A 12006-nucleotide genomic window follows, 5' to 3' on the forward strand; every position below is an offset into this window, starting at 1 on the left:
ACTGGAAACAGTTTTCAATCCTGTACACTTAGTTCTTCCATTTCATACTCTGCATTACTCCCCTCTGGGACGGAGGGTTAAACACTGCAAGCCCAATGCAAGTAAGCTCCTCAAGCTCTTGCACGAGATGTAAATAAAATCACTACAGCATCAATGTACACCTTGCACTGCCATATTGGTTCACAGTCACACGTGGTATGGTATTACTGAGCTTTTCCAGTTAATGCTGGTCTGACTCAAACAGTCAGATGAAGTGGTCTTAAGAACTTAATCCATTAATTTAATTATGATATGCATCTCAGGTGTAGGTGAGTTCTTTGAGTCTTCACTGCAAAGGTCAGTGGTAAATAAGCAGAGAAATACTGAAAAACTGTACAGCTCGCAGGTCGTGCGATGTGAGCTGGAATCCTGCAGGCATGGATCTTATCAGGATGATATAGGAGTTTGTCTGCTGACTTCTGGTCCAAATATCCAGCCTCCTGGCACACGATATGAAAGACCCATAAATAGTCTGAAGGGAATGTGATGCCTGGAATGTTTACTGCATTCTAATGCCCTGACTGCAGGATATTAAAAATTGAACATTGGGCTGCAAACACACTGTGACACTGAGGTAAATTTTGCAGATGCAATTTCACCTTCTTAGCAAAAGAACATCTGCTTGGCTTCAGTAAGCGCCACTTGGAGTGCAAGAGAAAAACACTGGCAAGGGCTGCTGTCATGTGCTGAACTATTTGTGCGTGTTCCTGGTTGCTCTGTGAATGTGAAATGAGTACACATCCAACACTGACACTCAAGGTGAAATGTGGACTCAGAACTGGCCAAGAAAAATTCTTTTCAGGCTAGTACAGGCTTGTGGGAATAATTTATGTTAGGAATCTCAGGATTTTATCCTCCCACAAAGTAGATGAAACATTATGGGCTCTAAAATCCATCATCGTACCAATCCCTGATTATGCAAAAACTCAGTATCTGCTACCTACCAGGCTATGGTAGAGAAAGGATAGCCAGCCAGGATTCTGGTTCAGAAACTGTTTTGATTCAACAGGATTTAGTACTGTAAACTACAACCAAAGAGGCCAGCTATTCTCTTTAAATTTTAAGAGGCTTTTACTCCAGTAAAATATAATGTTTTGTTTATTATCAATTTCTTTTTAATTTGGGTTCTGACAAAGATAAAAAGCAGAGAGCCCTCTCTGACAACAAGAGTATATATCAGCTGAAGGAAAGGTGTTAATTCTCCCAGGATAGAGCAAAAACCAGCAAAGAACTTTGTGAATTGTTACTGGAAACTTAAAGAAAATCAAACATCTGCAGCCACCGCAAGATAGTTAAAACTGTTAAAATTGGCCATGTTCATGGAGTAACAGAGTCATCTCATATCTCAAGTTATTTCTACATTCAATTAACTAGAAGAAATCTGGCTGTCTTGATAAAACCTTATTTTAAACCACTGAAGTCTAATGCAGTACCCAATCAGGAATACAGAGATTTCACTACCATATACCAAATATTGCAATATTTATGTGCACATCCTGAAATATTTACGCAAACATCCATACACCTATTACTCATAACAGCACATGTTTTCTTTGGACACTGTAAATATTAGGGCAGATTTAACTCATGTTCATGAGGTTTACGGAATGCAGCATCTCTTTCTACATGAGCCATCAGAGACCAAGTTGGCAGAGACACACGTAAAAAAAAGTAAGAATTCTTCTCTAAAATGAATTCCAAGTCTCTAGAGAATAAATCAACTCATGCATGTTAATTGACATGGGACTTCACAGGTGCCTACGCTGATGTAAGTGTACAATGATGCACCCTGTTTTAAGTTACCTTTTTTAAGTTCCCAAATTACGGAAAATACTACTGTACACCCAGAAGTGCAAACAGAATTCTAACATACCTTCATTTGCAATACAAAGCCCAAGAAAGCTTTTACCTTTATATGTGAAGCATTGATATAGCCTGTGTTATTTTCTTTGGTCGGCACCAGCTCCACTCGGTTCTCCTCATAAGGAACAACTTCCCTGATGCGGTTGCGCTCAGTGTTTTCAGGCAAGACAGCAGTGGTGAAGATCCCATCTGCCTTTTTCTTTGGAATCTGCTCATATTCTGTAAACACCATCCCCTCTTCCAACTTCCTCTTCAAGATTTTGCACTTGGATTTAACAGAAAGTAACACCAATTGATTAGCTCTTCTTGACAGAATGCCCCATCCATCAGTTCTTTGGATTTCAACATATAACCATAATGTTCTCTCTCTCTCTCTCTCTCTCTCTCTCTCTCTCTCTCTCTCTCTCTCTCTCTCTTTTTGGTCACAGTTATCTGAGAAAACACGACTTTCTCTATTTCTACTGAATGAAACAAATAAATTTTACATTTGCTATTTTTAAGATGCATACCATACAAAGGAAAAGCACAATACGGATTCAGTATGAATTTGTATGTAATTTCTCCACAATAGGTATTTGTAAAAATATTTAAAATTTATCTTTTATGAAGAAGATCACACCAAAAGACATGAAGTAATAAGCCAGCTTCAAAATACTGTGCGACTTGCATGTATGCAGTTTCTGTGATTGAACAAAACCTCACATACATGCAAACCGAGGCTGAGTTCTGTCATATGCATAACAGACAAGATAAGGCTGGAAAATTCTGCTTAAAAAGCCAGAAATATTCGTAGCAAATATCTTTCAAATCTTAACAGCAGAAACTGTTTTTAATTTCTGAAGTTCCAGATACGTGTGCATACCCAGATTGCAAACATAAGGAGACAGACAACTTTTTTTCTTCAATTCACCTAGAGACATTATCTGAACTCATTAGTTGTATCAGAACATGAAACATTCCAAGGATGGTATTTTTAGGTACTCCCTGATCAAACAAAAAATGTGCAAGATTGAATTTACAGCTTGATCTTATGTGATGCTGACAGACGTGAAACAGTGAACAGCCCCAACTCTCACTGACTTCTATGAACACTGAAGAGATTTAAAACACTTAGCATCAGAAGATGTGCAAGTGTTAATTGCAGACCTTTGACATTAATGACTCTGAAAATGGTTATGAGAAATTGTTTCATATGCTAAATCAAATGTTAATATTTTAGAAACTTCGTACTGGGAACAAAGGAAATGAACAACATTTCATAAGCCTCCATCTTACCCTCTCATCCATTGGCACCTTGGCTACTTCATCCTGGCTGTCCTCCGGCACTGGAACCCTAGCAACCGAAAGTCCATTCAGTGCTGCCAACATCAAGGGCCTCTTCTGGGCCTCCAGGCCTGCCATCTTCTGCTTTTCTAGATTCTTTTGGCAAGAAAAGGCACGTTTTCATCTCTGTGTGATTATTTATAATGCCAGTAAAATGCTGGAATGTTTTTTTAATCTCCAAAATCTGCAACTTTCTGGCCAAGGAATGCAGATGATCACCATTAGCATCGTAAATTCAAATACAACCTCTATTCTTCCTGTTATTCCTCAAAGGCCTGCTCCTACACGAGCACAGAATTTTAATTTCAAAGGAGCAATCCCAGCTTATAATACAGTTTACGTGCCATCAGAAGACATACAAATACAATCTCGAGCATTTTCCTGCAAATACTGCTCTGAACGTAGGACACAAAACACATTACCCTGTACATTTAAAGTAGCTCTACTGCAGCCAAGACACCTGGGGCATCTTTTAAAAAGCAATAATTTCAATCTATTCCAACATAGCAATGTATTACAGAGAAGAAAAACTATCCTGTGTTAATACTTAAAATGAAGTCTTTTGATGCACTCGGTTATCACGGTGATTCAAGTAGTACCCATGATGTGCATTGCACTAAAAACTGAGCTAGGGAGTGGTACTGTTTCTCACATTCCTGCTTTGTAATATGCTGCAATATGGCAAACCCGAGTACAGATTTTCAGCTCACCCTGCTGCCTTCCTAATGCCTCCGGGAGACTGAGAAAAGAGACAGAATCTCCAGAATGAGCAAAATTATGAATATTTTACTCTGTTCCTTTCATAGTTCTTTCTCTCAGATTTGGAGGAAGAGATGAGCACTAGGGAAGCCTGGTTCTCAGCATGCATACAAAAGCTGTGGTCACCACACGGGCTAAATTCAGCTCCTGGAAATACAACACTGAACCTGAAGACCCTCAGACACAGCATGTTTTTTCAAAAGCTTGAGAGCTTTTTCACCACCAGTGCTTTCCTCCAGAACGCTGAGTAAAAAGAAACAAAAAGGCAAAACAAAAATCCAGAAACTCTTTGCTTTCTTTTCTTATTAGACTTTCAAGAAGGAGGAAAATGCAAGTCTTCTTCCTTTCTTTTTTTCTTTTTATGACTCTTTACAAGCTAAAGCCTGTGTTTGAAAGATTAAGGTTTTCAAACCATCACTGTGTATGTATGTGTAGTATGGGGTTCCTACAATAAGGGAACATTTGCATGCCTTAAGACACCTGAACTAAGCTGAAACCACCTTAAAAGTCTAATGCTAAGGCAACTAATTTACTTAAAAAAAAAAAATAATTAACAACTAAAACATATTTTAACCAAAGGCTGATCTGCATCTTTATTCAAAGGAGCACTTAAGCACCTCTAACCTCTCAGCTCACCTTCATTCACATTTTTTATTCCTTTTGATTTCTGCAGCCCAGCAGGTTTTTTTTGTTTTCTTCCCCAGAAGTTCAAAAAAGCCTGTACACTTCTTGTTCACCATATCTGCCATATGCACTCATGAAATATTATGTTTTATATTTGGGTATTTATTTTATTTTTGAAGGTTAAGATGCTGTATGGAGTAAACTCAGTTTCCATGATACAGCGTAGAGGCCCAAGTTTAACTGCTAACTATTCCATAAGTGTAAGAATCACTAATGAATGAGAAGCATTAAAAACAATTTTTCTAAATTTCTTTGAATATACAGTAGTATGTAAATGTAAGCATATTCCAAACTCTTTCCTTCTGTGACCCACTTGGATACTTCATTAATTTCCTTCAGAAATTGCTTAGGAGCCAAATTCCAAAACAAAAAACAAACACCCTATTTTCTGTGACTGCAGTTGTACTTCCCAGAGCATAACTTCAAGCCACAAGTCACACAAGAAGCTTCAAAATACAAGTCACTGAAATGCAAGCACACCTCATTTCTCCCATTGCCTCCAGTGGCACTGAAGTCTTTAAATACACAGTTTTTATTCTAAATTCATCCATAGTTTATGTCATAGGTGTGTACAATATTGTCATACCTGAGTACAATAAAAAAATAAAAATCCAGATCCATGTAATTGTAGCTGACCCACTGGGTCAGCTTTAAGCAAATCAATGTTTTCCCACCTGTGTGTTGCCCACAGTTCACATGCCAAAAGGCTGTTAGGTCAGTAAACGGACCTACGATTACCAATTCTCAAGATGCCCCCGCAACAAAGGAAGACACTTACCCTCATCATGATTTCTCTCTCTATAATGCTGTCCTCAATAGAGAACATTTCAGACACAGGTCTTTCCTTGACAGGTTCTTTCTTCACCCTCTCCTTTACGCTTGTGAGGTCAGGCTCTGAGATAGAGGGCCCGAGCGAGGACCCATTTATTGCCACTTGATCTGTCCGAGACACACTGATGGCCTTGGAAGGCCCTGGCCTCATGGCCTTGGCCCTGGCTACGGCCACGGAAGCACTAATATGGTCCTGCCTCAAGGCTCCGTTGCTGATGCTTTTACGAGGCCCGGGATATTCTGGAGGAGGTTTATTTGGTATTCTAGCCAAGGCAGCTTGCAACTGAGCACTGTACTTCATGTTCTCATGGAGGGCTCTTATCTGTGACACAGACTTTGCGGCTTCTTCTTCCTCTTCACTTTCGCTGCTGTGTATCAGCATTGTGGCATCAGAGAAGGTCTTTTTGTGATGGTAATGAAGAACCTGCTGAACTTCATGCCCCATCTGAACCGACTCTTCCGGCTGCACCTGCTCCCGCAAGGTGTTCCTGCGTGGCAGAGGAGCGTTTAAAGTTTTTAACGCCATGGCTTCTATACCACGTACCATATTGCTGATGACTTCCAAGCTGTGGCGCTTGTTCACAGCCGCATGGTGCTTCACTGCAAGGAGGGGTTCGCTGACCTCCTGCAGTGACTGGCGGACGACCGGCGAGCTGTCCTCTTGGAACGTCTTTACCGAGAGCTGCACTTTACGTGTGACCAAGTCAGGACTGCTCCCGCTGACATACTTGTGCCGGTGGCTTGCAAGGTCAGGTGTGCTGGTGGCAGGACGTGGGCGCGGGTACGGAGGCGGGGGTCTGAAGAGATAGTTCTTCAACATATGAGCAGTATTGTAATTCTGGCTGCTCTGCAGCTGCATGTTGGCCAGTTCCGGTGTGCTGACCGTGTGTGATATGGCACTGGCCGCTGTCTTATTCTGCACAGCACTGTTAGGGTTCATTTGGTCAGAGGGCGTAACAGGCTTGTTGTAGCTACCACCCTGAGGCCCGTAAGTGACCGTATAAGGATGCCTCTCTCGAATCTCAGGTTGACTGTAAACTAGGTCTTCTGGCTGGTTATAAGCATGCGTGTTTCCAATATTGAGATTCCTCAAAGACTGACTTTGGCTATCCATCTGGATCACTCCTCTCTTCATTTGCCTCATGACAGTTTCATAATCTGGAGTCGGTCGGTAAGACGGGACTATGATTGCACTATGTCTGTGGCTGGGGATATAGTCTGCTCTCATGATGTCACTTCCAGGGATGCTCAGGTTTGACGACATTGGAGATGCCTGAATGAAGTTCTGTGAGCGATTCAGGGAGTTCATGCTGTGTGCGCTGCATACGCTCCCATTGGGTCCATTACCATTCAAGTAGCTGAAGTCCACTGGACACCTGTCCAAGCTGGTCTGAGACCTACAGTAGAAGGTTTCTTCATTTCCATGAAAAATGCTGTCTGTGTAGAGCAGAGATAAAACATTCAAAGTTTAACATACAAGGACTTGTTATCAAAGCTGCAAATGCAGTTTGCACCAATGATTAGAGAGACAGCTTAGTGTACAGCTGCAGGGAACATTTGGTCTTGGGAGCATCCTTGAGTCATAGAACTAAGACGAAATGACTTCCATAAACACTCCCAACAGTTAGCAAAATACTGTAACTCAGATCCTTGTGGGAGGCATGAAAAGGGAAAAAAGGAAATGTTTTTGCCTGGCAAGGAAGAACAGCATCTCTCTTACCACCTTGGAAGGATTCACTGATGCTACTTTCACCTTAGGAATTTGGTGCTGCTAACCTATGCTAATCCTGAAAATGTTATGTTTTTGTTGTTGTTGATACACTGCTCTCCGTTACCCAGAGTAGTAGATGATTGTGAACTTGTAGATTCTTCTTCAAACCAGTCAACAGTTTTAAGGATTGGAAGTACAGGGGTATCCAGACCAAGGAGAAAAAAAAAGAAAAAAAAGAAAAAAAAGGAAAAACAACAAAAAAAGCCCCACCCTACAGATGTGTTAAAAATATTAGTTCAGCAAAGGCTACTTAAGGTGGAATGAAGACATTAAAGATGATGTCAGGAGTCATAACTTTACTGCAAGACAGTCCATGTCAAAAAACTTGTAAGAAACAAGTAACATCTCCCAAACCTCTGAAACTAACTCAGTTCTTCAATAATTTCAAGAAATTTGCAGCAAGACTGAATTAAAAAAAATAAAAAATCATTAAAATTAAAAATATCCCCCTCCAAGATGCTGTACTTAATAGTAAAATAGTAGCACCTACTAAGACAAATTTATATATATATATATATATATATATATAGTTCTTCAGGGAACTATATTGATTAGCTCATTTCAAAACATACCAAATTCTTTCTTAAAACTAGTCAGACAGCCATAACTTCAGAATACTATCAGGTATGACTAAGAGCTCCTCTACCAGTGAGAGCACTTCAACTCTAGTTCTCAGGAACTGCAGAGAACGTAGCCAAACAGACCTGGCTGCATGTATTCCAAAAGGCAGCATGGGTGTGGTTAAGGGTGTGAAACTGAACGTGTTTAGAGGCTGGGCTCTATTCCCAGCCTTGATCAAAGTAACCTGGTGCAACCTCTCAGAGGATTTATTTGTTAAACATGGGGGTAAAAGTGGTTAACTCTCCTTCAATCTGTAAGTATAATGTAGGCAGACATACACTGAGTTCTGTCACCATGGCACACAGATTACTCCTGCAACAAAAGATGTTTTGCTGTTTCATTTTCCTTCACTTCATTTCTCTCCCCACCCCCAGCTGGCATTGCCTTTGAGTTCAGCCATCAGATTTCCTTTAGAAATTATTTTTCAGCTTGCTGAACTGGAATGCCAAGTTTAAGGTCCATGTAATCATGCAAAAGTATTTTAGAACTGAAATTTGACTTTAAACACAAGATTTACTGCAGTAGTAGCTTCAAGAACTGCTAGCTGTCCTCCAACATGATCACAGCAGTACTAGAAATCTAGATACGAGGAGTAGGAGTTTCTCTGCATGCACATACAATTAAGGTCCATTAGAGGTAACACATATGCTCTAAGTACCTTGTGAATTATGTGTTTCAGTGTAGTGATCTCCACACTGGACATGCATAGGAGGCAGTATAAATGGATGTTGTCTAGGCTGAAATAAAAGCACAAGATAGAAAAGGATTAGGAACTCGGTTTGCTACAGTTTTTGCAAATGAAATGTAGAAAAAATAATTCTCTGCCCTCCCCACCAATTATTTCCTACCCAGCCAAACACACATGCTCAACATGTGTAAATTCTTAAACTTTAAGTCCAAAACTGACCAGCTAGATGCATTTATAGCAAACCACTTCAGAAAACAACATTCAGATTCCCATCTCACTTAGAAGATTTGAGAAATTTATAGAAAGTCCCAGTCCTTGAAGAATTAAAACAAGCAAAAACCAACACGCAAACACCTAATTGGGTCAAAAGCTGAAGATGGAACAAGCTCAGGGACCTAGAACACTGTTATATAAGCAGCATCAGCACAGATGGACTTAGAATCTAACTGCGGGTAACCTGAATATTGGATTCACTAAAGAAAAGCCTTTTTAACAGAAAAGGATCCCAGAACTCAGCATTAAATCAGGAGAGTTATTTACAGACAAATAAGTCACAGTTGATGCCATATTCTACATTGTCCATCAGTAAACTGATACATTTTGCAATTGCACTTCACCACCTGCACTGTAATGTCCTGTCTGGAGCTGCTGAGCAGTTTATGAAAGCGTGCTTTGATTCACAAGGAGAGCAGGGAGAGAAGGAAGATGCTCTTCTCTGTTCCTTAACAACAGAACAAGGGATTGTCATCTAAGCTGATTTAACTAGTTCAAACTATTAAGGAATTCTTTGGATGCCCAAGGTCAAAAAGAAACACCAAATGATTTAGTTTTGCATGCACATGCACAAAATGAACACCAAGCAAAAATTTGCCAATGAAGAGGGGGTGGGGAAGGGGTTAAATTTACATTTCCTATGTAAATGGGGAGACAGAATGAGAATCAAAGAAACTGAGTGCACATATGAATTCTTGCATATGAAATGGCTGTTAAGCCAGGGCTGGAAGATAACAGGAAATATTTCTGCTAGATGAATTACTTTTAAGGGTATAAAGCCCTACTCTCACTGAACATTTTGGGCAAAGGAGACTAATCCTGACAACCCATGTAGGAGAGATTAGCTGGGAACAAATCAAGATGTTTGAAAGCCTAAAAAATGGAAAAATGGTGGGTGGAAGAAACATGGCAGGAGAGAGTTACTTCTACTGGAAATTTATACATCTGGATCAGATAGTTGCCTTTGTTATACAACCAGACAGTACTGAAGCTACCTGCATATATGCATATGGTCTGGGCTTTTTTTTTTTCTCCCTTTCTTTCTTTTACATTTTTCTTTTGTCTCAACAGTATTGAAAGCTTTCAGGCATGGAGAACTTCAATACCCAACTTATGGATCACATGGATTAAAAAACAACAACAACAAATATATGACACATATGGAGGACGATTTGCTGTGAAAAGAAAGTGTGAAGTGCCTTAAAATAATAGTTAATAGGATCACCACAATGTCAAAACCATATGAAAGGTCTTACTGTGAAAATAACAAACGTGATTCTCAGTCAAGCAGTACAGCCTCACTCCAAAGATTCCACTTCAGTTACCATTCATGCCTACTGATTTATTACTACACAAGACAAGTGAATATGCAGGCGTATAAAAGTGCATAGAGAGCAGAAAACAGCCAGGAGAGCTTTCTTTTCTTTTTTTTCCCTTTTTCTCCTCAAAGAGAATGGCTCAGACAAGTTAGCAGAACAATTATGAACACAGTAAAGCTCAACACAAATGGTCAGCAGCCCCGTTCAAGTTTTAACAGACAAGCCTAATTTTGATCCTCCTTTTTTTCTTTTTTATTTTTAAATTTGTTGCCCACTTCAAAATAATCAAGCAGTGGGATTTGGTTTTCCTCTTAACAAGTAGATTACCTTTATCTCTATCTAATAGAAGGCTCTCTCGTTCCCTTTGTGATATATCTGAGGTTGTAGCATAAGAACACACAGCACATTCCATTTCTTCACTTTAATTTTTTTGTTGCCACCTCCAGGGGCCAGATTAGCAGATACTGAAAATACTTTAGGAGTGCTTAAGAGAACGTAATACACAACCACTGTGTATTGTATTAAAACACCCTAGAAACAAGCTGAGAATGAAAGGATAAAGAAAGCTGAAGCCAACAACAACAGGTTTCCTGCAAATGGCTGGGAAACACGAAATGCAACTTCTACAGCTAACAGGCTATGGCAATGCATGTGCACTCAGAAACATAGTCTGCACTGAAATCTGCAAAGATAAAACTATCCTAATATCAGTACTGCTTAGTCTTGGTTTTGGAACATTTTTGCTAGCAGTTATCACATCCTGAGGACATCAAGAAAACATTGCTGCCCTTATAAGCTTTCTGCTCACTACGTACCAGTGCTCTAAAGGATCAACAGTGTTGCTACTCTTACTTAATGGGTTCTGAATTACTGTGTAAGAAGTAACGACATACTGGATGTTTAAATTAGATTCAAAAAAGCATCCTTAGAACTGACCAGGCCAGAGGGGAAATATTCCCACACAAATACTCTTTTTTGTCAAGATTTCAGGAAAAAAGATTTTTGTGCTGTTTTTTTTTCCTTTGGTCAGAATTATAGTATTTATCATTTCAAATGGAAATGAGCAGACTGAAAAAAAATCTCCAAAACAGTCTCGGATTGATGATAAAAATTTTACTTAAAATAACACTGACTTCATAGAGAGAATAGGCACTCAAGCCTAGAAACAGAGTAAACTGAGTTAAACTAAACTAGATTTTTACAAAAATCAAATCATTGAGAAAAACACAAGAAGCTGTAAAATTAATGCAGCGAATGGATCTCAACATATTCAGCAAAAGATGGCTCACAGTATTTCTAGGTGTAGAGGACTGCTTTCTTTAGAATACAGTGTCAATCCAGTAGAAAAGACTCTTAGTTTCTGCAGGGCAAGTAAAAATATAGTTTCTTCAAGACTGTAATTTTAAGAAAGTCGGTGATGATATTATCCAGTTAAACTAATCAACTTGGGCAGCCACACCCCTGAAATTCATTCCACTCATATTGGAACATACAACAAATGATTTTATGTTCTTATTTGAAATTTAGAAAGTATTCCATCTTACACAATGTCCCATCTCATCAGAAGAGGTACAGACACTCATAAAGGCTGCACCACAGTACGTACCAAAGATGATCTACTCCAAGTGGGCCGTCGTCGGATAGGGGGAGGAGAACTTGATTGTCTGTGGAAGAAAAAGTAAAGAGAAATGCTAGTGTACACTATTTCAATTCTAATTATGGAATGAAGGGGAAGAATGAGAGATGAAGGATCTGTAAATACTGCTCATTTATGAGATTAAATGAATGCAAATAAGATGAACATATTTTAGATCTCTCTTTAAATACAGTATTCC

The 12006-nt window shown here is 39.4% G+C and overlaps 1 protein-coding gene across 1 annotated transcript in view; it reads right to left on the bottom strand.

The window, feature by feature from the left end:
- The window catches only part of PTPN14 (protein tyrosine phosphatase non-receptor type 14), a 107203-nt gene that overhangs the window by 16060 nt on the left and 79137 nt on the right, over positions 1–12006 (bottom strand). Inside the window, exons 11-15 of the mRNA XM_042809174.1 lie at positions 11778–11835; positions 8550–8628; positions 5447–6936; positions 3178–3321; positions 1949–2167 (exon numbers count right to left, since the gene is read on the bottom strand). Of these exons, the coding sequence (XP_042665108.1) occupies positions 1949–2167; positions 3178–3321; positions 5447–6936; positions 8550–8628; positions 11778–11835 (1990 nt within the window). The remainder of the gene's footprint in view (positions 1–1948; positions 2168–3177; positions 3322–5446; positions 6937–8549; positions 8629–11777; positions 11836–12006) is intronic.

This window comes from Centrocercus urophasianus, unplaced genomic scaffold (genome assembly GCF_019232065.1).
Source record: "Centrocercus urophasianus isolate 14NV4802_14NV808 unplaced genomic scaffold, USGS_Curo_1.0 seq_10, whole genome shotgun sequence".
NCBI classification, from domain to species: Eukaryota; Metazoa; Chordata; class Aves; order Galliformes; family Phasianidae; genus Centrocercus; species Centrocercus urophasianus.